Raw genomic sequence first — 27,407 nt, forward strand, 5'->3', positions numbered from 1 at the left:
CATATGATGTAGATCCGCCTGCAGATACTGATCCCGACCTGTACCCTGCCAACCTTCTCTGCCAGATATCTCCTCTTGCCATGAGGTTCTATATAGGGCTGCTGTTTATCACTACATGGTGATTCATAAAGAGCCCGTCAAAGAGGATTTCCTCTTTAAGACTCTTCTGCACATCGCTCCATGCAGTATTTGCCTATGCTGAAAGGGATGCTCAAGCTAGCCACGGATATTTTCAAGGTGCCGGTCAAAGCCTGCGTTATTATCCCACAGGGCGATAAATAATACAAGCTGCCTCTTATGACCCTATCTATATTAGAAGCCAACTATTACCAGATTTCCTAGTGATTTACACTGCTTGTAAGAGGGCGAATGCTCAAGCACCGATGATGCTCCTTCACCGGACAAAGAGAGCAAAAGGATAGATGCGGCTGGTAAACAAGGTGCGGCAAAGTCTGCCAACCACTGGTGCATTGCCAATTCGATTAGATTGCTCTCTAGATATGACTGGGCCCACTGGGACGAAATAGAGGGGCTCCTCCAACACCTACCAGAGGAGCACTGCAAAAAGTGGCGTGAGTTGGTCACAGAAGGCAAACTGCTCTGCAGCACAGCCATCAGGTGTGCCCTGGATGCTGCTGACACTGCTGCATGGGGGGATTAACTCGAGTCTCTTCCTCCACAGGTATGCCTGGCTCAGTGTCTCCAGCTTGAAGCCGGATGTTTAACAGCATCTCCTCAACCTGCCCTTCGATGGGAAACATCTCTATGGGTCTCAGGTTGATGTGATGCTGGAGAAAAAAAAAAAGCATGGAAATGGCGAAAGTCAAGAACGCCTTACAGACGCCTTCCTGACAGGGGTCCTTTCGCTGCTTTGCATATTGCAGAGGCTCCAAGACTACCTCTCCTGAAGCCTGTGCATCTTTTCAAAACAAGCCTGCTCAGCCAACTGCCACCAGGGGCTACTTCAAGGGGACCTATTGTAGAAATAGCGCCAAAGATAGAGCCAAAGGTCGGTCCACCAAGCGAGACACCCCAGCCAAGCAATGACTTGCCACTCCTTCCCCCCTGATCACACAACACCTTTCAAGGGAGGGCTGCAGATGATCTTCCCCGCTTGGCAACATATCACCTCAGACCAGTGGGTTTTAGACATCATACAACATACCTACAGCCTAGAGCTCACCTCCACACCTCCCAACTTACCACCCCGCTTACAAGTCCTCAGCCCTAGAACTCCAACATCTGCGTCAGGAAGAGGGCCAATCTCTCCTCCTCAACGGTGCCATAGAGCCCGTACCTCAACACCTACAGGGCTCAGGGGTGTATTCCTTCTACTTACCCATCCTGAAAAAGGATGGGTCCCTCATGGCCACTCTGCACCTCAGAATCTCAAGTGTGAACATCCTATCAGAAGACGTCCAAATAATCACTCTTCAGGATGTCATACCTCTTTTACAGCAAGGCAACTTCATGGTGGTACTCAACCTCTAAGATGCCTATTTTCCACATTCCAATTCATCCGGCACATCGGTGCTATCTCCAGTTTGTGGTAAGTGGTTAGCATTGTCAGTTCAAAGTGTTGCCCTTCGGGGTCACCACTGCACCCCGAGTTTTTACAAGGTGCCTAACAGTAGTAGCAGTGCCCCTGCGAAGACAGAGCATCCATGTATTCCCCTACATGGACGATTGGCTGAAAAAGAGCGAAACGCAACTGCAGTGCCGTACACATTCCCAAGCCACAATAGACCTACTGCCCAAACTGGGCTTCACCATCAACACTGTAAAGTCCTATCTCCAACCTCTTCAAATTCAACCCTACCTGGTAGTAATCATCAATGCAGAGGTCGGCAATTCACATCCCAGTCTGGCATGACTCTAGTCTTTTAAAGCATTGCTGCCTCTTTTTAAGCCAAATCAACAGGTCACAGTAAGGACATCCATGCACCTATTAGGCATTATGGCCTCCTGCATTGCCATAGTACCCCAAGCAAAATTGCACATGCGTCTGTTGCAGGAATCCCAACATGTCATTGGCCTCAAAAGGAGGGTCATTGGGAAGATCTCTTAGCTCAGTCCATCTGGTGATGGGCTCTCCACCACACAATCTACCTGTTGGCGGAATACCTCCCGGGATTGGACATCTACTTTGCTGACCTTCTCAGTAGGATACGGTAACAAGGGCATGACTGGGAAATCCACCAGGCAGTCCTTCTTCACTACTTGCAGCTATTAGAGTTTCCGGACATAGACCTTTTTGCCACAGCAGGAAACACAAAATGCCCAAACTTCACCTCCAGAGTCCCACACCCACAGTCCATGGGCAATGCATTATGGATGAACTCGTCAGATATTTACCTACACTTTTCCACCTCTTCCTCTCATTTCAATTGTGGATCGAAAGCTACAACATATCTCCCCCAACCTCATTCTAGTGACCCCAACCTGGGTCAGACAACCCTGGTTTATGACTCTCCTCAAACTTTCGGTGGTTCCACACGAGAGGCTCCTAAACAGGCCGGACCTTCACACGCAGAACCACAGAGAAATCAGACACCCTGACCCCAAGGGTCTCATCCTTGCGATTTGGCTACTTACGACTTAGAATTTGGTTATCTCAGTCTACCTCCAGAATGCATGAATATTCTTAAAGAAGCTGTAGGCAAGCTGCTTAATCCAGTTACTCGGCTAAATGGAAAATATTTGTCTACTACTACCTCTCAAACCACATTGGCCCCCCGACGGCCACAGTTCAGAACATCGTTTGTTTCCTCCTGCACCTCCAAACATGTGGTCTAGCCTTCACGTCCATTTGGCTACACCTGGCAGCTGTGGCTGCATACCTCCAAAATAGGCAGCATTTGTCGCACTTCAGGATTCCAGTAATCACAGCTTTTATGGCGGGGCTCAAGCCCATGTGCAGAATCTTAATATTGTCCTCACAAAACGTATGGGTCCGCCGTACGAGCCCCTCCAGTCATGCTTCTTACAAGTTCTTTTGTGGAAAGTAGTTTTCATATTATATATCACATCACTAAGGCGTGTTAATGAACTCCAGACTTTAACCTTGGAAGAACCATTCTTTCAAGTTCATAAAACATTGGTGGTTCGTCGTACCAACCCTAAATATCGTCCTAAGGTAGTCTCTTTTTTCCACGCTAGCTAGTCTATAGGAATTCCAGTCTTCTTTCTGCATCCTGATTCAGTTACAGAAAAGGGCCCTTCAGCCCTTAGGAGTCAAACAAGCCCTTATTTACTATATTGATAGAACCAAAATATATTGGAAAAAAACAGCACCTGCTGTTCTTTCTGAACCACATATCAAAATCATAACCAAATGCATAGTGAAATGCATTCAAACCTTTTATACAAAAGCTAAGAAAATAATTTTGCCTGTCCCTCCTAGTGCACATTCCACCAGAAAGAAAGAGGCCTCTGTGCCCTTCCTTGGGACTATCCCAATAGCTGACCACACACTTTCACAAGCACTACTGTGTATACTTATTGCCCACCATCAAGCAAATGTTGGTCAGGATACTACATACCCTTTTCCAGTCTTCTACAACATCCACAAGCTAGTCAAGTCACCACTTAGGGGAGAATTTCTTTAAAGTCCATGCACAGCATGTGTATCTACAGCCACACATGCCTTGAACAGAAAATGTTACTAACCCTGTAAGCATCTGTTCGTGGCATGTAGTGCTGTAGATTCACATGTGCCCACCTTCCTCCCAGAACACCTCTGGCTGTTTGCAGTTACCATTACTTTCTACTTCCCTTGCATGGTCATCTCTCTATCTCTCTTTCATCTGCCACTCTTCTCCAGTCATCCTCACCCATTGTGTGGAAAAGCAATCTAACAAGGAAGCCGATGACCAGGCGTATTGCAAGCAAGAGGTGGAGTCACACTACCTCGTGACTCAAGAAGAATTCTTCTAAGGCAAACAACTTGCGCACACCAAACCCAACACTAGATGGGAGGAGTATGCACAGCATGTGAATCTACAGCACAACTTGCCACAAACAGATGCTTACAGCCTAATTAAAATTTTCCTTCTGGTTTATTGTAATTAACTTTGTACCCTCCATAGTTGGAAAATTGTTGGGTTATATCAAATGTTTCTTGTACAATTAAAGGATCAGACCCTAAAAAAGGGCATTACTATCTACATAAAGCTTATCAGGTGTAATAGTCTTCATAGGAGGTAAGAGTTTTTGCCATACGAATTGAAATTACAAAAAGATCAATGAATAAAGCAAACAATATTAGCGACTTTGGCAGCTGTTATCGATTTCCGTTTGTAACCAAAATATTGCTTACTGAATTATTATAAATAATGGTTTGTTTTAGCATTATGATGCAAAGTAGCAATTGACCTTGTTAGTTCATGGGGAAAATTAAATGTGCTAAGAATAGAATACCTCTGGCTCACAGGGCTGAATGCCTTTTTGGGATCCAGAAGATTGACAACAGCAATACTTATTAGTGCCGCAAATAAATCAGTAATCTCTGCTAGATATGTAGCATTGGAGGTTAGTAAACATCCTTGTATAAATACCTTTTTGATCCTTATGTATAAAAGTAGGTGTAGAACTCGGCAGCTTAGTTTGCTAACTAAGCTTTTGCCAAAGAGCCTTTTGTCTGTATTTAATAGTGTTATTGAACAATAACATTAAATACAGGCCACGGTGGCTTATTTGGTTTGAAGAAACTGACTTGGGCTTCATCCTTAAAATAGAGTGGAATGATCCCTCTGGGCTACAGTGATATTAAATAATGCTATTCATTTGGAAATCAGTAAGGTTGAAAAGGCTGTATACCACTTACTATAGAAGCTATTTTTTCCACAGGTCTTAGTGGCTGATAGTGCCTTGATTGTTTTCACTACCTCAACAGCAGTAATAAGCGAAGATAATTTCGTTTGAGCTGATTGATCCAACTAGTTTAACAGGATAATCAGATCGGAGGAGAGTCTGCTGAATTGGTTAGTTGCTATTAAGCTGTCATGGATGATATCAAATTTTATATGAAAGAGACTATTAGTTATAGATTCCTTACCTTAGAATTACCCAAAGGTGTCAGACTGGATCCGGAGAATTTTTTTTTCTTAGCAGTACCCCTGCGCGTCGGTAGGTGGCATCGGTCAACTCCGCCTCCGGCGTTATGGTCGCCGGGATGACGTAGTGGTGTCTACTTAGACGCCACCCCTGCGCACTGACGTCAGTTTGACACGACTTTCCACGCCAGAAGCGCAGAGCCATGTAAGACACTGACCACTGGTGCACAAAAATTTGGACAACAATTCAGAGACAAAGTATTGACGTTTTTCGGGTCACCTGAAAAGCATTAGACAACAGTATATCATTTCTTTTCATTGAACTTCTCAGATTCTATTGGTGAATTAGAAGCTGTCCGACAGAGAGTTATCCTTGTCATTCAGCTATGAAAATGCAGGCCTGTTATTTAATATATAGCATTAACAATCCCATCAGAAGGTCTGGAACTTAAGTCTAAGACAGGTACAATGAAATCTTCAAGAAACATTGTAGATGTATACAACAAGCAGATCTGATAAGACTTCCCCAACATGACATCTTAATTTCTTGTCTACTTTTGTTTTTAACGTATACCACCTGGAAATCTAAAGCACCAATTTCACACTAGGCCTGCCTTTTCCAGAGCTGGTGACCCAGGGGTGAAGCTGTCAAAATCGCAATTTAACGAGCTCTGCATAATCCAGAGTTATTTATGTTACATTACATTACATAGTACTAATGGCATCTTGCACTAACTGTGCTCGCTGTAGACCTTGGTCTCCAGAGGACAGAGCTCTTTAAGAAAACATCAGAAACTTGGTGATCTTCCCGGCATTATTGTCTTCAAACCATTTACATTTCAAGATGGGTATTGGCTACAGAGAGAATTCAGTGGTAATGTTCTAGGTCTGATGTGTCTAGTGCAGAAACAGTCGGAAAACACAGTGCAGTGGAACACAAGAAAAGCAGCAAACACTCACCGAGCCAAACTCCTTACGCAAACTCCTTGATGGTAAATGCTTAACCGCCTTTCCGTCAGGCGAGCGATGCGGAGCATTCCCCTTCCCCTCTTCTGCGTGGTGCTAGAAGCCATGATGTCCACTGCCTGACTTATGTACATATATGCTACAAACCAGTGTTAACAACTTGGGGGAGGGGAGCTGCAAGTTTCATCTTAGTTGCACTGTTACACATCAAAGCCTGAAAACAGAGTAGCCAAATGACCCCCACATACAGACACATAAAACATACTGCAGTGAAAAATAAGGAATTTTGTAAACAGAGGCGACACCCATACAGCTCATCTATGGTATCTGGCCAGCTGTGCACAAGTTCAAATAAGGGAAGTGCCTTTAAATGTGTGGTGGTATGACTATTCAGGACCAGAAGAAATTCATCCACAGTATAGGTCCCTTAAGTAAAAGGACAGGGAAGTCACAACGTTAGAACAAGCACACCGCACCCTCCGAAAAGGATTTTGTAGAACCTATATTTTTGTTTTTCATCAAATTCAAGTAGTACTCGTTGCACTGTTTATTTTTATAATCTTTCGGAATGCTTTGTAACCAGAATGCATTGTTTTTTGTGCTGATTATTGGATTACTTCCATTACTAATATATCACCCTGGTTGTCTAGGTCTAAACAGACTCTTTGAGGGCCACCCTCTGATTAGGATGCCTGCATGCAGAAGCTTCCACACGAGGTGCCTGCCTCTGAGGGACTTCTGTAGTAGGATTATCCAATGTGAACTGCAACCTGGGGGTTGGGGAGGAGAAGAAGATGTGGCTATAATAACAACAAATAGAACAGCCTTCAAGGTATCGGTCTCCAGAGCGGGCCATCAACACGTAGATAACGGATGCCACGAGGAAGACTTTGTAATAGTTTGTGAGTTTCACATCTAGATCAAATCATTTGCAGCATAATTTGTGAGCGCAAGTTTCCCTGCTCACTTGTTAATGGGACTCTCAACGGCTCAATACCAACCAAGGCAGCTTAAAATTGAAAGTCAAGGTAAAACCTGATGATAAATGTGTGCATTTGTAACACTGAATGCTAAAATTGTCCATGGTCAGTAGAGCAAAGGCGACAAACATTCATTACAAAGTTGGGTGAAAACAAATCACAGGTGAGGGAATGGTAAATGCCTGTTTTTGGGCAGAGACATTTTCTCCTTATGATGGCACTGATCGATCAGGTCTCCAAGGACAGTACATTCAATGAATGGCAAATTGTGCCCTTTAGGCAGGCTCAGTTTCTGCTGTTTTGTAAATAGGTCCGTGCCTTGAGGCACCAAGTGCGGTAACCTGTGAGTGCAATTTGTAAATAACTATGTTTGTCACACAAAAAGACGTCTAGGATATCATTCTTGATATTTTTGATATTTCCTTGATCGGGAGGGAGACCCAGACATGAAACATGAGCACTGTGTATGTCCTTCCCGTTACTGCCTAGGTTACATGCTTCCCTCTGGCAAGTAGAGAAGCCAAATGATTTGAATGAATGCCAAGCTCAGAAAGGTCACTAGTTAATAATTGTTTTATTTTGGTAATTTCTGGGAAGGATTGAAATTGTATTCCTTATTTATGACAGTTATTCAAGATTCGATTATGTTTATATCATTTTAAACAAAAACTGCCTACAACCTCATAATCTGTGTTTGTCTTTACTTCTTTCTCAGTTGTTGAAGCAAATGTGAAAAATGAATCCCTTTCTCCTCTCCAGCAGCTTGGTGTAAAAATGGCTGTCAGGTACTGTACATTGTTTTAAAGTAAACTTTTTGAGTCACCTCAAATAAAATTCTATTTCTGATTTACATATTTGAGGATATTTTGAAATCAAGCTACCTCTAACTTTAAGAATAAACTTGCTGAAATTATGGGTGAGTGTAACGTTGAGTAGTATTGGAATAGACACACTGTTACGCTATCTCCAACAATGTAATTTTGCTGAATTAATCCAGTAAAAACACAATCTGAAAGAGACTATTAGTTATGGATTCCTTACCTTAGAATTACTCACAGGCGTCAGACTGGAACCGGAGAATTCAGCAGTACCCCTGCGCGTCGGTAGGTGGCGTCGGTCGACTCCACGTTCGTTGTTGGCGTCGTGATTGCCGGAATGACGTTACGGTATCTACTTTGACACCGCTCCTGGGTGCTGACGTCAGTTCTTTCTTTTTCCGCGCCAGCCAGCGCAGATCCAGAGAGAGCGGTACCTCTAGTCACTATTGACTATCTTCTTTAGACTTTTTGTCAACTTCTTTTCGAGTCGTTTCACTCCTGGTGAACAGGGATGTCACATCGGTGAACCAGCTTAAGCCTTGTGGCTCCTGCCACAAGCTGATGTCAGTGACGGACCCCCATCTCGTGTGCCTCCGTTACCTGGAGCGCGACCACGACCCGAAGTTGTGCTCCGACTTCCGGGACATGGCCCGAAGTCTTTGCGGGAGCGGTCTCGAAGGCTTCTGGAGGCCCGGCAGTTGGCTCCATGCCGCTCGAGGTCCTGGTCGAGAGGGAGGTTGCGGGACCGCTCACGGAGCCATCATCATCACCACCACCACTCCTGGTCGAAGTCTTCGTCTTCAGGTAAGTCGAAGCACAAAACAAGGCGAAGAAGCACTATCGCTCTTTGCGTTCTACCCGTCCGTCAGCCGATGGGATGGCGAAGGTAGTCATCCGGCTCCTGCGGAGCCTGTTGGATCGACTCCGATCCTCCATCCTTTCCCGAGAGCTGGAGCGACCCCTGCCCAACTTCGTAGTTTTTATGAAGCTCTCCACTCCATCTTTGGGCAGCCCGACTCTGCCGGCACGCCTTCGGGCCCCGCAGACTCAGCTGGGGGCTCTAGGCCTTAGATGCTGGCAGCTACGGTCCTGGTGCTGCAAGGCCCCCAGGTATCCAGGCCTGGATCCGGATCGGCGCCGGTCAACTTACGACATCTCCGGCGCCTAATCCATTGACGACACCTCAGCCCCTACGACGCCGGATGTGTCCCCAATCGACGTCGTTCCCAGCCTCCACCTCGACGTGGACACGGAGCCGGACCGACGTCTGGACTGTCGCCGACTGGTACTTTTGTACCCCTGTTCTCCCCTGGTGTTTCCTATCGCCCTCAGTGGCTACCAGAGGAGGGTGAGGAGGACTGGGAGGGATCTGTGGACCCTCTGGCAAACCAGTTAGAAGAACCAGACTGGAGAGAGGAGTTGGGTGAGGCCAGTGGTCTGGTCACCTCTCCAGACCTTGGCATGCTTTCTCCCCTTACCATGGCTACGGAGGAGGGAGCCTCGTATGCAGTGGTGTTGCGTAGGGCGGCTGAGGCCTTGGGCCTTGAGCTTCCTACAGTGGCGGGCAGGACCAACCTTCTGACTGAGGTGCTTCAACCAGCAGCAGCCTCTTCGGAGCCCCTGCTGCCGTTCAATGATGCCCTCACGGACATTCTTCTGGGCGCTTGGTCCAAGCCCAGCACAGGGGCTCCTGTGGATAGGATGATTGCCAAACACGACTTCCTGACCCCGGGAGACCCCATTTTCCTCTCCCAACATCCTGCCCCCCAAGAGCACGGTGGTTCAAGCCTCAACTTCCAAGGGCGTATTCCCTATTGCTCCACCTGATAGGGAATCCAAGAAGCTGGACCATCTTGGGAAGAAGATGTTTTCTAGTGCCTGCATAGGACTGCGGTCGGTGAACACCGCATGTCTCTTGGGCCGGTACTCCCATTCTGTGTGGGACACGATCGCGCAGGTGCTGCCACAGTGCCTGGAGGAGGCCCGGGCCGTGCTCTCCCGTGCAGTTGCCGAGGGGAGAGACGCAACGCAGTTCGCCATATGATGTGGACTGGACACCGCCGACTCACTTGACAGGACGATTCAACGTCGGTAGCCCTGAGACGCTACGCCTGACTGAGGTCCACTGACTTTTCGGGTGATGTCCTGTCTACTCTTTTGGACATGCCCTTTGATGGCCGTCGCTTGTTTGGCGACAAAGCAGACAACACGCCTGAGCACTTTAAGGATTCCAGGGCTACGGCCAGATCCTTTGGGCCTCACTACCACCTCTCTGCCCGCGCAGTCTGCTTTTCGCCCCTTTCGTGGCAATGTGACCCACCACGTTCCGTCCAGAGTCACAGGCCTGCGTAAGCTGTCCAGCCTCTTCACGGCCGGGGTACAAGCGTTGGGCGTCTGGGGGCCAGCGAGCGGGCAGTCCACCAGTGCCCCCTCTGCAGCAGCCTCCATGCCCTCATTGTCCAACCTTTCAGGGCCACCAGTTGCAAGTGGGTGGAAGGATTCGCCATCATCTCCCCCACTGGCTCAACATCACTTCGGACTGGTGGGTTTTGCAGATAGTCCGAAGGGTCTACTCCCTCCCCTTCGAGACTGCTCCTCCATCCATGCCACTGCAACTCCATCGCATGTCGGAGGATCATTTGGCCCTTCTCCGCCAGGAAGTTATGGCTCTTTTGGCCAAGGGAGCCATCGAGCAAGTTCCTGCCCCAGAATTAGGTTGTGGTTGTTATTCCCACTACTTTCTGGTGCCCAAGAAGGACGAAGGCCTGCGTCCTATCTTGGATCTCAGGAACATCAACCGCTTCCTCCGGAATGAGAAGTTCAAAATGTTGACACCGGTTCAGGTCCTGTCTGCGCTCGACCCTGGAGACTGGATGGTAGCGTTGGACTTGCAGGACACCTATTTTCACATCCCTGTCCTGCCGGCCCATCGGCGTTACCTATGGTTCACGGTAGGCCACGAGCACTTTCAGTGCACTGTGCTCCCCTCTGGCCTTACCTGCGCCCCTCGGGTGTTCACGAAAGTAATGGCGGTGGTTGCAGCAGCTCATCTGCGCAGATCAGGGGTTCCAGTCTTCCCCTATCTCAACGACTGGCTGTTGAAGGCAGGCGTGCCCAAGGCTGTCGTCGCCCACCTCCAGACTATGGCCGACCTCTTGCATTTGCTGGGGTTCACCATCAACGTGCTGAAGTCACACCTGATTCCCTCTCAGAAGCTCCTTTTCATCGGAGCGGTTCTGGACACCGCGCAGTTTCTGGCTTATCCTCCAGAGCAGCGAATCTGGGATATTCGGGCTATGATTCCGATCTTTCAGCCTCTATCCCGGGTTTCGATCAGAATGACCCTGAGGCTACTGGGCCTCATGGCCTCCTGCATCCTGCTGGTGGATTATGCCAGGTAGCTTAAGCGAGCTCTGCAGTGGGACTTGAAGTTCCAGTGAGCATAGTAACAAGGGAATCTTTCCGATTGCGTCCAGATCTCAGAGGACTCTGCACACCAATTGCAGTGTGGCTAATGAGCCAGGATTGGATCAACGGCAGATTCCTCTCCTTTCCCCAACCAGAGTCACAGTGGTGATGGATGCATCACTTCTGGGGTGGGGCGACCACATGAGGGAGGCGGAGATCAGAGGTCTCTGGTCTCCGGTGGAGTCCGGGCTCCACATCAACCTTCTGGAGCTCTGGGTGATTCGTCTTGCACTGAAGACATTCCTTCCTTCTGTCAAAGGAAGAGTAGTGCAGGTGTTAAGGGACAACACCACTGTCATGCGGTACTGCAACAAACAGGGCGAGGTGGTGCCGTGGACCCTGTCTCAGGAGCTCTTTGCCTATGGATGTGGCTAGAACACCAGGGCATGTCCCTGGTGGTTCAACACCTGCCAGGTTCTCTGAACGCCAGGACGGACGAACTCAGCCGCTGGTGCATGATGGATCATGAATGGTGTTGTCACTCGGAGGTGGCGCAAGGTCCCTTTCAGCAGTGGGGAGAGCCTTGGTTAGATCTATTCGCCAGAGAACGTGCAATGTCCGCAATTCTGCACGTTGGAATTTCCAAGGCGGCACTCGCTAGGCGGAGTTGCTGTCTACTATACGCATTTCCCCCTACATCACTTCTGCCCAGAGTGCTGAAGAAAGATCAAGGGCGACCGTGCCCAAGTTATGCCTGTGGCTCCGGACTGGGCACGAAGAGTCTGGTATCCCGAGCTCTTGTACATGGCTATTGATCCTCCAACCAGACTGCCCCTTCGGGAGGATCTTCTGTCGCAGCAGCAAGGGAAGGTCCTCCACCTCAACCTGTCCAGCCTCCACCTTCTTGCGTGGACTTTCAGAGGAGACAGTTGACAACTTTTGACCATCCTCCCGAAGTCTGTAATGTTATCTTGGCAGCCAAGTGTCCCTCTACTAAAACAGTATATGCATGCAGATGGAACAAAATTGTGGCATGGTGCGCAGAAAAGGCTGTGGATCCCCTTTCTGCCCCCCTTTCTGATCTGATCAACCTTCTCTTTTCAAGTCCCCTATTGTAAATAGTTTTCTTAAGAGCATTACTCATCTGTTTCCTCCTATTCCTTTCGAAATACCTCAGTGGGACTTGAATCTTGTTCTGACTTATCTTATGTGCGCTCCCTTTGAGCCACTACACAATTGTCCTTTAAGGCTTCTGACGCTCAAAACTTCCTTTCTGGTTGCCATCACCTCTGCTCACAGAGTGAGTGAACTCCAGGCTCTTTCCTCTAAGCCTCCCTTCCTTGTTGTTCATCCGGACAAGGATGTCCTTCAAACTCGACCTTCCGTTCTTCCCAAAGTGGTTACCTCTTTCCACATAGGTGAGACCATCGCTTTGCCCACCTTCTTCCTGCCCGCCTCCATCTAAAGAGGAGGAGAGACTCTACAGTCTGGAGCCAAAACGTGCGCTTTCATTTTATCTGGATCGCACAAAACAGTTCCGGGTGGATGATTAGCTCTTTGTTGGCTATGTGGGTGCCAAGAAAGGTCGGGCCATGCAAAAGCGAACCATCTCTCGATGGGTCATTCCTTGCATCAAAATTTGTTATTCCTTAGCGAAAAAGGAACTGTTGCTTTGGGACGTAGAGTCGTCCTTCTTGAGACATGCCAGGCTGCCACGTGGGCTTCATTGCACACGTTCACCAAACACTACTGTCTGGCTTCTTTGGCCGTTCAGTTCTCCAGGACTCTCTGGTATGAACTTAATTCGCAGATCCACCTCCGGGGTTGGTATTGCTGGGGTATCTGTTCTAAGGTAAGGAATCCATAACAAATAGTCTCTTTCAGATGAACAAGTTACTTAACTTCGTAACTATATATCTGTAACAGACGTATATTAGTTATGTATTCCTTACCGCCCCACCCATCCTCCCCGTTCTGCGAACTGACTTCTAGTGTAAGGGACTTCCTTTCAGGGCCCTAGTTTTATGAACCAGTGGTCAGTGTCTTGCATGGCTCTGTGTTTCTGGCATGGAATGTCGTGTGAAGAACTGACATAAGCATGCAGGGGCGGCGTCTAAGTAGATACCGCGACATCATTCCGGCAATCACAACGACGAACGCGAGTCGACCGACGCCACCTACCGATGCGCAGGAGTACTGCTGAATAAAAAAATTTGAATCCAGTCTGATGCCTGGGGATAATTCTAAGGTAAGGAATCCATAACTAATATATGTCTCTTACAGATATATCGTTACCGAAGGTAAGTAACTTTTCGATGCCTTTCTACTCAGGAAAACAGGACAGCAGATCCTTTAATAAAATAATAGTTGCAATAAACATAAGCTTTTTCTTCAGGTAAGTTTATCTGATTCCAGGCACATGTCAGTTATACATGAAAGTCTATGCCTGATTAGCAACATTTTCTACGAGTAGGTGTGTTTTACTACCCGCTTTTATATGACTTACTGATGCCTTTCTTGCAGGGAGACTTGCTTACTCCCATTTCCTGTGAGTAAGCATAACTTACACTTGGAAATTACTCACATAAAATGTTTTGTGAATCAGGCACGGATATTCGAGTGTAGCTCACATCTAAGATTGGTGTAGGATACAACTGCTCCTAGAAAAATATTTGTGAATTGAGTCCTATGCCTTTAGTATAAACGCTCCATCTATAGACCTGTCAAAGCAGAAATTTGGCTGAAAGAATGGAGGATGAAATGGAAGAGATGTTTGACATGTGGTGGTTGAACAGGCGTAGCAGATCAAAGAGAAAAGGACATGCAAAATTTTATTTCCTATAACAAAGCAGGATGGGTTAGGGCACAGAAAAAAGAGATATGCACCACACAAGTATGAGGTAGAAAGGTGGAGGTGAATGGGTTCCCTCCAGCCCCTGGTTAAAGTATTATTTTTGTATTTAACAGATGACAAGTTCTAAACTATCTCAACTGACAAAATAGACATTGTGATACTGCAGGAAAACCATGTAACCGATAATTCAGAGTCGGTGTTCACCCCAAAAAGGGGTCACCAACATTGTTTTGCTTATACTACTGGTTCAAGAAGGGGAGCAACACCGACCCACAAAAAACACAACTTCAAAACACAGAAGTGGGCGTCAGACGAACAAACATGGTTGGCATCATAGTTACCTGCAAGATAGACAGTTAGAAAATATCTTGTATACAGTCCCAAAGCCTCTCTCCTGACTTCTACACAAAACATTTGAAACTCTCCAAATGACTTTCACTATTAAATGAGGTGATTCTAATATGTTCCTGGATACACAGCTGTATAGACCAATCAAACCTCTTTTACAAGTAGCTCAACACATTAGGCACATCATGCATAATGAAGGCTATGTGGATGTATGGCATTTCCTTCAACCCCACAATCAATTTACTTTTTTATTTATCCTACATTGCAAGTCTGTGTTTGGACACAATATGCTAGTACACTGAAATGTAATCCCCTTGTTGTATCTGTCGATATGCTCCCTTGGACTCTCTCTGACCACTCCACAATTGTTCTGGTTCTGAGCAGACCTTCCCATCGTGCAGAAAGACTTAGAGATTTCAACCTGAATCATTATGAAACACAATATTTACAACGGAAATTCAAAGAGCCATACCCAAATATTTCAAACTTGACATAGGATCTGTTCCAAGTGCAGCCACAAGATGGGAAACCTCTAACCTATTAATGACAGGAAAATGCATTTCAAAGGGGGTGGGGTGTTGAGAGCCTTGAGTGATGGCCTTACTCAAATAGAAATCAGAGTGGCCGAGCTGGAGAAGGACTATGCAGTTAATCCTCAGTCAGACACTTTTTGACATTAACAATACAACGCAAATTGTGTGAAACAGCGGAACAAGAAATCCAGGTACTAGGCACATGAGCCAGGAAATCTGGGAAGGGAGTCACATTTTATCTCAGGTTCTAAAAGGTGAGTAGGACCTCACTAAATGCTGCATATAAAGATTTCTAAATGTGTCAGTATCCTTATCCTGCCAGATATTCTTCTTACTTTAAAGAAACACTATACAAATCTCTGTAAAGCCACAAACGCCTTCATTCCACAAAACATCTATACATACCTGGACAGAGTAGAGTTAGGATGGGTAGAGGGAAATATCAAAGAACTACCTAAGCCCCTAGTACAGAGTAGGATATACAACAAGAGATATGATTGCTGGCCACCGGCAAGGTGCTTGGTCCAGACGGCTCAACTCTGAATACTGGAAGGAATTTCCCAACATACTTGTCCCCACATATGTTGAATATTTACAAGGAGTCATTACACACAGGTGAGTTCTTGCCATCAGTCCAAGAGGCAGTGATCATAGTGCAGTACAAACCAGGCCAACCGTCAGAACTGTGCTCCTCATACAGAATGTTAGTGCTGCTAAATGTGGATAAGAAGACTTCAGCAAAAATATTGCTGACAGATTGTTACCCCTCATCCCACATTTGTTCCTACTAGACCATTCAGATGGATGTGTTTGCCTTAAGAATCCTCACCTATAGAACAATGCCCAGGCTTGAGACTGAAACCAGAAACATCAAAGCAATGAAGTTACCGGTAGGGGGCGTTGTACTGAGACAGCACAGGAAGTGACATCAGGCGACGCCACTGAGGCCATAAATCCTCTTCCCTGGTGTAACAACTTCAGTTCCTGTTTTTCCACACCTTCGATGCGGATTAGGAGGTTCCACTCTGAGGAAATGTTTCCTTACAAATTCTTATTCACAGTACCATGTCTTACCCAAAGAAATCTGGCTTTGAGCCATGTAGGGAATGTGAGGGACAGATGTCCATCATGGACCTCCTCACAGTCAGTGTATGCTATTTGGGTTCTGCCCACGATTACAAATTGTGCCCCCATGTCTTTAGATAAATTCTAAGGCCATCAAGGAACGCAGTGCCAAACTTTTTATGGCCCGGGCGATGGATCACAATCGCCATCGGAACTGCTTTAGTCATCCTTCTTCATCCTCTTTCTCGGGTAAGAGGAAGCAAAAGTATAGGAGAAAGGAAAATTTTCCCAAGGTAAGTTACCAAAATTCTCACCCTCTGCTACAGGTCTTTGTCCTTGGAGCCGGAGGTTGTCCCTCTGACGCCAGCAGACGCCGTGCAGCCCTGTTCCTCCTTTGGACCTGGATCCTGACAGACCTCCACATCAAGAACATTCGGGGCCACCACCTCCCACTCAGGGGCCATTGGTGTTGTCCATCCTATCTGGAGTTCCCAGCACTGGGATTGGATCCAGCGGCATTCTTGAATGCTATGTTCTAAATTTTTTCAAAAGAGTTGACGCCAACTGGCACACCTTTGTGCCCAGTGCCCTCAGCTTGCATGCCGTTTTTCCTTCCATTTCAGCCGATGGCAGTCAGTGCCATACCATCGGATCCTTCCTACCATTCCAATACAGTGCTTCTCTGTGCCACAACCGGTGCCATGGATGGCGCATCTTCCACCACTCCCAGTACCAAATACAACTTCACCAGCGCAGTAGTCTGACGTAGAGACGTTGAATCACTTGGAAACCTGGGGTAATAAAGCTTTTTCTGCAGGGAACATGGGCCTCAAGTCACTAAAGGCCAACTGTCTTCTAGCATGTTATAACCGCGCACTAGGAGACATTGCCCAGATGATTCTCCTGCATGTCCCAGCAGATATGAAGGCCTACTTCCAGGAATTGATTGCTTATAGACAAAATGCATCAAGATACATCATTAAGTCGGGTTTAGATACAGCAGACTCTGTAGCACGATCTACTGGAACCTCAATCATGGTACGACGTGGCTCAGGACGTTTAATTTTTCATTAGATGTTCTAGCCACTTTTATGCATGTTTCCTTCAATGGAAACCACTTCTTTGATGGCAAGCCTGACTCAGCGTTGAAACATTTCAAAGCTAGTAAGGCCATGGCGCAAGCCCTAGGCCTTCAACTTCAACCAACAAACAAGGACAGTCTGCCTTTTCGCTCCTTCATGGCTTTGGGAGAGGATCGACCTTTTGCCCCAATATCAGCCGGCTGTCCAACGGCAGCCTAACCTGTGTTTCCGGCAGTCCAGGGGCCAACAAAGGGGTAAGAGTCGTGGACCCACCATGCAACCCTCCTCACCGACTGCAACAGGAAAGCAGGGCTAGTTCTCTTCCTCAGACTCACAGGGCGCCTGTGGGACAGAATCGTGTGCCTCTTTCCTCTGGCCGTGTTGGGCATTACTTTGGAACAGTGGGTCCTTCGATTGTAGAAAAGGGCTACATCCTCCCCTTTTTCAGTGTCCCCCCTCCCACCTGCTCCCTTGTCCCCTCCTTCGGAACATCTGGCCATTCTTCAGGAGGTAGCAGCTCTCCTTTCCAAAGGAGCAATGGAGTAAGTGCCAGAGAACTAAATGGACCAGGGTTGTTACAAGCTTTACTTCTTGGTGCCTAAGATGGAATGCGGGTTATGCGTGGTACTGGATCTGAGGAGCCTGAAATTGCTCCTCAAGAAGGAGTAGTTAAAGATGCTGACCCTAGCTCAAGTTCTACTGTCGTAAGAGCTTGGAGCCTGGATTATGTGCCTGGACCTCCAGGATGCATATTTCCTCCTCCCTATCCTGAGCTCTCATTGTTAGTACTTGACATTTGTGGTGGGTTCTACACACTACCAATTGGCGCTTTTTTTGGTTCAACATCAGCACCTTGAGTCTTCACAAAGGTAATGACGGTGGTTGTAGTCTATCTCACACAGCGGGGCATTTCAATTTTCCTCTCCAGGACGATAGGCTCCTCAAAGCCATTTAATCAGAATTGGTCACTATTTGCAGTCAACAGCATTTCTGCTGTTAGACCTGGGCTTTTCGATCAATGAGCCCAAATCTCCCCTGTGACCCTCCCAATGACTCCAGTTCATAGGGTCAGTACTAGACACCACCTTCCTCTGCGCCTTCTGCTTTCACAAAGAGTACAAGACATTCTAGAAATGGTTCCCTCCTTCCAACAAGGAACAAGAATCCCAGTCCTGAGAGTCCTGGGACCCCTGGGTCTGCTGGCTTCTTGTTTTCTTCTAGAAACATATGCATGTTGGCATATGAGAGCCCTGCAGTAGTTCCTCCACAGGCAGTGGTGCTGATATAGGAGAGAACTGTTGGACTCCATCGCCATCTCGCCCATCCTCCATCACTGCGGTGGAATTTACTTAGTAGGGGAAGCAGTCGAACCTGACGCTAGTGATGGCCTTCACTCTCCCCTCCCACATCCTTGGCCGTGACTATGGTGGTGACGGATGCCTCCACCCTAGGGTAGGGAGCTCATCAGGAGGATCTGGAGATATGGGTACTCTGTTATCAAGAGGAGCAGGTCCATTACAATAACATGTTAGACTGCAGGCGATTCGGCTGGCGCTCAAGGCCTTTCTCCCCTCCATTGTTGGTCGGTTCATCCAGATGTTGATGGACAACATGACAGTGATTTGGTATGCCAACAAGCAAGTGGGAGTAGGGTCTCACCTCCTTTTCCTGGAAGTGTGGAGAATGTGGTTTTGGGCTCGCGGCAAAGGGATCTGGCTCACTGCCAATCACCTAGTGGGTCTCTGGATGTCAGAGCCAACAACCTGAGCCAGCATCATCTTGCCAATCACGAGTGGCGTCTCCTGCCGGAGCTAGTTCAAGACTTCTTCACTCAATGGGGCACTCCTCAACTGGACCTGTTCGCCTCCTCTGAAAATGCTCAGTGCGGCTCACATTTATGCGCTCCCCAGTATCCACTGAGGGGAACCTTGGGGGACGTGTGTCTTTTGCGGTGGAACTTTCAGCTGCCTCCTGTATTTTCCCCCATACCCTTGATTCCTTGAGAACTGAGATAGATTCACTAAGACCGGGTCAAAGTCATTCTCATTGCTCGGATTGGCTGAGAAGGCTATGGTATGCAGACCATCTGAGCTTCTCCACGTGCTCACCGCTTCGCATTCCATTCAGGCAAGATCTTAGCTGTCGCCCTCTAGTCACCACCTTCTTTCCAGACAAATTGGTGTTGCGAACTAGGGCTACTTTACTTCCCAAGATGATCACTCCCTTCCACCTTGCTCAGTCCATTAACCTTTCAAACTTCTACCCTCACCTCACCCTACGAAAGAGGAGGAACGGTTGCATCAGTTGGATCGTAGGCGGGCAGTTCATTTCTATCTAGAACGCACCAAAGAATACTGTTCAGGCGATCAACTCAGTGTGGGCTATTGTGCAGTTGAGAAGGGAAAGGCGGTTCTGAAGAAGACCATATCCCGATGGATTATCCTATTGATCATGACCGGTGACACCCTTGCCAAAAAGCATCCACCTAAAGAAATCAGCGCCCATTCTACCAGACCTAAATCCTCCCCTTCTGCACTAGCTCTGGGTGTCCTGATTGCTGCTATTTGTAAAGAGTCAATGATTTTCTGGTCTGAATCATCCATCAACGCACCTCCAGGGGTGTGTATAGCTGTGAAATCTGTTGTACAGGTGAGGAATCTGCAGGTAGAAGTATCTATCAGAAGAAAAAGATACTTACCTGCGGTAACTATCTTTCTGGTGGATACTCTAATTGCATATTCCTCACTGGCTTGCCTGCTTCCTTGTCTGACTTATAAGGATAGCACATAAGATTCCATCTCTATTTATTCATTGGAAAAACAGTTCTTCATCTATGGGAGCATAACTTCTCGCCTCAAAGGCTTGGGAAAAATTGAAGATTTTGAGTGAGTTTTTCCGTTACAGGGTAAATATATATATATATATATATATATATATATATATATATATATATATATATATATAACTTTAACTAGGAGACTTGCCAGGTATACAGGTTGGTGGCCACATGAAGATATACGGTAAGATTATAGTATTAATTCAACTCTTACGGTAGACACAAGATTCCTGTTATTACTGAATATAGTTCTCTTTCAGCATAGGTAATACAAAGGAAAGAGTAATACATATTGGATGCTGTGCTTGAGATTTACTCATGACGGCTTATTGATATCAGGTTAAGACAATGCGGTTAGAAGCATGATATGTTCAAAGCATGGGGAAAGAGTGCCCCTCCATCTTTAATATATAATATTATTTTATTTTTTTATTTTTCTCAAATCATCGGTTTTAATTTCTACTCACATTGGTAAAATAAGGGTTGCTTTGAAAGAACTATGGGACTGAAACACATTTGCAATGAGGACTAACATTCCATACTAATTTTCAAGTTTACTTTCTGGTTTTGGGTTTGTTGTATTTACGACCATACGGATCGTTTGACTGATATCTGACTTCTGCACAAACTCATAGTCACCATGGTGTTATTTAAGATTGGTTAGAACAATGATGCAATATAACTGAAGTTGTTCATGATTTGTTTTGTAGCCCTGATGAAATCAACAGCAGATTCACCATAACTTTTTCATCTAGCTCTATAGCAGACGATCAGCATTCTAAAACCTCCAGACATTCACAGCGCTAAGGCTCTACATAGACCCGTTCCTTCCTGCCTCTGCACTTTTCCTCGATACTGAAAAGTCCTTTGATTTACATGAATGGCCATATATGTTTGAGGTTGATGACTGGGAATTGGCAAAACTTTCCTTCAAATAATAGGCTTACTCAAAACCCACTGCCCGCAAATGGGGGGTCTAACTGAGAATTAAAATCTGACCTGGCCAAAATGTTCAAGACAGTCCTGCTCCATTCCTCCTTCTGTCTTGCTGTCTCTCTCTTTCAATCCATTTTTCTCTCTCTTCTTCTCTCTTTTCTTTCTACGTGTTGTCTTCTGATGGATACATCTGCCTGTGGATTCCGCACCTTCTGAATTACCCCTTGCGCAGCATTCCATGGAAACTTTTTTCCATAGTTCTCCCACATCGACGAGGACCTCATAATGGAACGGCTCATGACGCAACTCCGCGTGATGTCATCGGAGACGGCGTGCTGACGTCAGTTCCCTTTTTTCCGCGCCGTTGATGCAGAACTTTTTTTTTCCAGGGTTCTCGATTTCTGGAATTTCATTGTTGCAGGTTCTTCCTGAAATCGTAGCAGCGTCATGGCTACCCAGAAGAAGACCAGTTTTAAGCCTTGCAGGGAATGTGGGGGCCATATGTCCATTACTGATCCCCATGAGGATTGTTAATGGTTCCTCTCGTCAGACCACGCCGTTGATGGGTGTTTGTCATGCAGACGCATGAATCCGAAGGCCCTGAAAGAGAGGGAGGCCAAGCTGATTATGGCTAGGGTGAAGAAGCAGAAAAAAGGCCCGGAGGAGGACGAGGTCCAAATCACTGACTTCGCAAAACTTGAAGTCATCGAGGAAGCACAAAAAAAAGCGGTGCAATGGATCCAGACATTGGTCATCGAAGGATGAAACACCGAAGTCGGGGTCACCGGTACGCTTACAACACCGTAAGGATGAAGTCTCTCCTTCCCCTTAGCCTCAGGTGACTCCGGCACCCTCTCCGGCTCCGAGAGTTTCACCAGCGCCCAGAGAAGCGACGCCTTCACCTCCGGCCCCTCCACCGCCGTCTCAAGCATCTCCGGCGCTGCAACCAGAGCCAATCAGACCGCCTCCTTGAGTGGTCTCTCAACCAGAGGTACCGGATCCATACCCACCCTTTCCGGCTCCAGGTATGGATCCTTCGCATTTATTGAATGCGATATTTCGCAAGTTTGCCAAAGCGGCTAACCCTGCTGGTGCGCCTTTTGGACCCATGGGACCGTTTTCATACTGCCTTGGAGGTTTCCCAGCTCACCTTGCATAGGCACCTTTCATGCCAATGACCCCGGGGAGGTGACCTTTCCTGACGCCGAGGCACTCAACCCTGGTGCAATCACTGAAGCGAAGAGTGCTGTTGGATGGGTCTTCTCCGGCGCCGTCTAGCTCTGGCGCCTTCGACTATTCCTGTGGACCCTCCAATTACGCCGGTCCCTAAGTCACTGGCGCCGCGTATGGTGCCGCCAACACCGGTCCCTAAGATGAGATCCAGAAGGGAGGCACAGAGGCTGCTGGAGGAGAAAGAATATCAGGAGCAGCAGGAAGAGGGTGAAATTGTTGACCCTATGCAGGAATTTGAGGGACTGCAGGAATTTGAGGGACTGCAGGAGGCTAGTGTATTGGACACATCTCCTGATTGGGTACTCTCTTCACCAAAAGGCTTACCATCACAGTAGGTTTCCTCTTACCATTCTATAATACTACTGGATTTTCCGTTAGCTATTGCTTAGCATAAGTCCAATATTTTAACAGAAGTTCTTCATTCTCCTTCTTCTGCTTCGGAACCTCTGCTTTGACTGAGCCCATTTTAGATGTGTGGCAGAAGCCAATGACTGGCCCTGCAGTGTCCAGATCGGTTGCAAGGAGATATAAGGTGGCTCCTTGAGATCCTGCTTTCCTTTCCACACACCCATCTCCTGAGAGCTTAGTAGCTAGGCATCATGCTTTACTAAACAGTCTGCAGGCTCTTTCCCATTCACGCCTGCACATAGAGAATCCAAGAGGATGGAACAATCGGCTTAGAAAGTGTTTTCTATGGCCAGTATGGCTCTGAAATCGACAAATGCGACATGCCTGCTGGGTCACTATATCCACGCTCTGATGGATTCGGCAAGAAGGTGCTCCCCAAGCTTCAGGAGGATGTCCAAGGCCATTTCGCAGGACTTCTATTGGACACCCAAGCTGCGGCCTGTCAAGTCATTCAGTCAGGACTTGATACTGCAGACTCTATCGCCAGAATTATGGGCTCCTCAGTGGCAACCAGGAGGCACGCCTGGCTAAGGGGGTCTGGGCTTTCATCTAATGTACAGGCCACCCTATTGGACTTGCCCTTTGATGGCTCTTATCTTTTTGGTACCAAAGTGGACTCGGCGCTACAGCACTTTAAAGATAGTAGAGTTACAGCGAGGTTGTTGGGTCTTCATGCCCAGCCCAGAGGTTTTGGGTACCACAGATTTTACGGGTTTGGCAGAACTCCTTCCTTTCAGGCCAAACAACTGCAGCAGTCACAGCAGCAGCAGGCGAACCCTCTGAATAGGTCCTACAGAGTAAAAAGTAGAGGTCATCTGCGAGGGTCAGATTGCCAGCAAGCCTCCTCCTCCTGTCCCTCCAACTGGTACTGCAGGGAAGCAGCTCTAGATCCTCCATCCTAGATCATGTTGGCCCCGGGGGAGGTCTGCTGTGCTATTTCTAAGAAATTGGAGATCTGTTACTTCAGATCTCTGGGTTTTGGATCTCTTAGAAAATGGGTATGCCCTTCCCTCCCAGGAGTTTCCTCCTGCTTTTTCCCCCCTCGCCAGGGTTGGTGCTCAGAGGAGCACCTGTTGCTTCTACAACAGGAGGTTCTATCTTTGCTGCAGAAAAGTGCGATAGAGGTGGTTCCAGAGCAGGAAAGGGGTCAGGGATGCTACTCCTGGTACTACTTGATTCCCAAAAAGGACAGTCGATTAAGGCCGATCCTAGACCTCAGGGTCCTGAATTTTTACCTCAGGCAGGAGAAGTTCAAGATGTTGACCCTGGCTCAGGTTATTGTGGGGCTGCAGCAGGAAGACTAGAAGGCGTCGAACGATTTTCAGGATGCATATTTTCACATACCCATTCTGAAGTCGCATTGGAAGTATCTCCGGTTTACCGTGGGATGTCAAAGCTACCAGTTTGCGGCCCTTCCGTTCGGTCTTTTATCCACACCATGGATCTTCACGAAGGTGATGGCAGTGGTTGTAGCACATCTCAGGAGATCGGGATTCCTATTTTTCGCTATCTGGTCAACTAACTGCTCAAAGCAAAGGCGCCGGAGATGGTGCTGTAACAACGCATCTGTTCGACTTGGGTTTTTCAATAAACGTACCCAAATCTCACCTGGTGCCCACTCAGCGCAACCTGTTCTTAGGGGCAGTACTGGACACTACTGAGAGTTGTGCCTTCCCGCCTCTACAGAGGATTCAAGACATCCAGGCTATGATTCCACTTTTCAGAATGGAGCAGCTGTTCCAGTCCTGAAGGTCTTGCACCTGCTCGGTCTGTTCGCTTCCTGAAAACTGTTGGTCAACCATGCACACTGGCACATGGGGGCCCTCCAGTGGTGCCTCCGCAGGCAGTGGTTTCAACACAATGGAGACCTGAGGGAGGTGGTCAGAATCTCCAGAGACACTGCAGTGGAACTGTTATGGTGGAGTGTTTCAGACAACCTGTCTCAAGGGAAGCCATTTCAACCTCCTACTCCGGTGGCCACAGTGATAATAGATGCCTCCACTCTAGGATGGGGAGCTCATCTGGGGGATCTGGACGTCAAAGGCCTTTGGTCTCCAGAGGAAATATTGTTTCACATCAAACTTCTGGAATTGCCGGCAATACGTTTGGCCCTCCAGGCTCTCCTTCCTTCCCTTTGCGGTCAGTCTGTTCAAGTCCCGACGGACTAAACGATTGCGATGTGGTACATCAACAAAGAGGAAGGAGTAGGGTTGTATCGTCTCTGCGGAGTGGCTCTGCGACTATGGTCCTAGGCTCATGACCATCAGATATGCATGAATGCGAATCAGCTGGCCTGAGTGCTGAATGTGTCTGCTGACAGTCTCAGTCAGCATTACTCTGCCAATCACAAGTGGCATCTCCATCCAGAGGTGGTTTGTCGCATTTTCAGGATGTGGGGGTTTCCGCGGTTGGACCTATTTGCCACTCATGAGACCGCACACTTCCTGTCGTTCTGCAGTCTCCAGTATCCAATGTGGGGAGCGTTGGGGGACGCGTTTCAGTTGGACTGGGGCTCAGAGCTTCTTTTTGCGTTTCCCCCATAACCTAGATTCCTCGAGTTTCTGAGGAAGATTCGTCAAAGCCAAATTGACACCCTGGATTGGCCAAGAAGGGTGTGGTACACAGACCTCCTTTTCCTCTTATCACACTCACCGCTTCGTCTCCTTCTCAGGTTCAGACCTCCTCTAGCAGTCACAGGGCAGGTTCTACACCCCCACCCCCAGAGCTTGCACCTTCATGCCTGGAGATTGAACAGAGCAACCTGAGTTCTTTCTTTCTCCCACCGGATGTGGTGGATGTTATTTTATTCGGGTAAAAGACACTCCACCATGTCTGTCTATTCTGATAGGTGGGCCAAGTTTGTAAAGTGGTGTGAAGAGAGGTCAGTTGATCCATTGCGTGCCCGATTGTCTGATATTCTGAGTTTCTCTCTTTCTCTGGCACAACAGGATTGTGCAGTTGCTACTGTTAAAGGCTATTTGTCTGCCTTGTCGGCTTTCTTCTCTTTGCCAGACAATCCCTCTTTATTTAAGTCTCCCATAGTCATGCGATTAGTTAAGGGTCTCACCAATAAGTTTCCTCCCACTTCCTTTATCATGCCTCAGTAGGATTTGAATTTAGCTCTTACTTTTTTCATGGGTTCTCCCTTTCAACTCTTGCATAGATAGCCTTTGAGATTCTTAGCTTTTAAGACAATATTTCCGAATCCAATCACTTCCACTAGGAGGGTTAAGGAGTTGCAGGCCCTTAGCTCCAGACCCCTTTTTACCTCATTTCATGCAGATAAGATGGTTCTTAGGACCAGAGCTGCTTTGCCTAAGGTGGTCCCACTTTGCCCACTTTCTATCCTCACCCTTCTAAGGAGGAGAAGAGACTTCTCCGCCTGGACCCCAAGAGGGCGGTCAGCTTCTACCTGGACCGGTCCCCAACACTTGCATGTCTTCTGGGTCCATTCTTGACTTTAATCGTGGTTTGCGTTCCACTATTTTACTATATGGTTTTGTCTCCCCCTGGAGACCACTGTGTATTTGTGCTACTTACGTGCTCTATTTCCTAAGTATTATGTATATTGTATTTCTATTTCCGGGTAGGAGATAGTACAATTGTGTTAGTGTTTGTAATAAAATACATAATTTTATAACTAAACTGTGTGATTCTTTTTCACTTAACCTACACCATAAGATTAAGTACTGGTAAAACAAGCTGCTTTACACTCCTTCTGGCCTAAGCCCGAAGGCTGCTGTCCACAGCTACCACTTAGAGAGCTTTCTAAGGTTGTCTAATACCACTAAAATTCCCATAAGGGTTGTCCGGTTTAGTGCAGGATGCTACACTTACATAAGTGAGCACTGTATACTAAGCCCGCCTCTCACAAGGACAGATCCGGAATCTGCAGCTATCATATGAATGAGTCACTTACCTTCGATAACGCCTTATCTGGTGGAGACTCCATCTACCTTCAGATTCCTTACTGACATACCCATCCTCCCCGCTCTGCAGACAGATCTCTAGGAACAGCGTTTTTCCCCTTTCAGGGCCCCGGTTTTCCACACCAGTGGTCAGTGTTTTTTGTGGCTCCACACTCCTGGCGTGGAAAGTTGCAAAAAGAAACTGACGTCAGCAAGCTCATGTGGTGCTATATAGGCACTGCACACGTACTTTCAGCACACCCGACACTGATGATGCCACCCGAAGCCGAACAACATCACCTACAGGCACGTAGAGGTACTGTTCATGAAAATTTTCTGATCCAGTCTGACGCCTGGGGATAATATTGAGGTAAGGACCCTGCAGCTAGATAGAGTTTCTGCCATATAAGGCATTACAGAAAGTAAGTAACTTGTTCAATAGGATTTGGTACAAAATGTGAACTTGTTACTTACTTGTACCTAAGACAAATATTGTTTAAGTGATTTAGTTTATAAAGGTAATCTTTGTGTTAAGAATATTTCATTTTTAAACAGATATGGAAGACATCTTCATCTACTGAAAGACAATGCTGAGTATAATCTCAGTCAAGTACTAAAGCACTGTGAGAAATTTCTGAAAAAGCAACAAGTGACAACAACATCTTTACTTCATATCCTTTTTTCAAAATATTGCTGTATTTACATGAGGAATTATGTCTTTGGTGTAAGCAATGATACAGTTCTTTTTAACCTAAAGAGGGGAAATGGAAAATGCTATGAACGTTATGCCTTAGACTCCATATTTAATTGCGTTATGGAATGTGCGTAAAGCTTTGCGGGCAGATGTTAATCTATTAAGTACTGGATGTAATATTTATATCGGTCCAGCTGAATGTTTTTTGAATGCCGACCTCTTACCGGAAAAGCAAATATATATTACCTCTTCAGTTACAGTGGAGGCCAAAGATAATTGAATCT

At 47.0% G+C, this 27,407-nt stretch overlaps 1 protein-coding gene across 1 annotated transcript in view; it reads left to right on the forward strand.

Moving 5' to 3' along the window:
• The window catches only part of TBC1D32 (TBC1 domain family member 32), an 886,600-nt gene that overhangs the window by 654,812 nt on the left and 204,381 nt on the right, over positions 1–27,407 (forward strand). The window contains exons 29-30 of the mRNA XM_085611276.1: positions 7,716–7,785; positions 26,985–27,100. Coding sequence (XP_085467402.1) covers positions 7,716–7,785; positions 26,985–27,100 — 186 coding nt within the window. The remainder of the gene's footprint in view (positions 1–7,715; positions 7,786–26,984; positions 27,101–27,407) is intronic.

Source organism: Triturus cristatus, chromosome 6 (genome assembly GCF_964204655.1).
Source record: "Triturus cristatus chromosome 6, aTriCri1.1, whole genome shotgun sequence".
Classification (NCBI taxonomy): domain Eukaryota; kingdom Metazoa; phylum Chordata; class Amphibia; order Caudata; family Salamandridae; genus Triturus; species Triturus cristatus.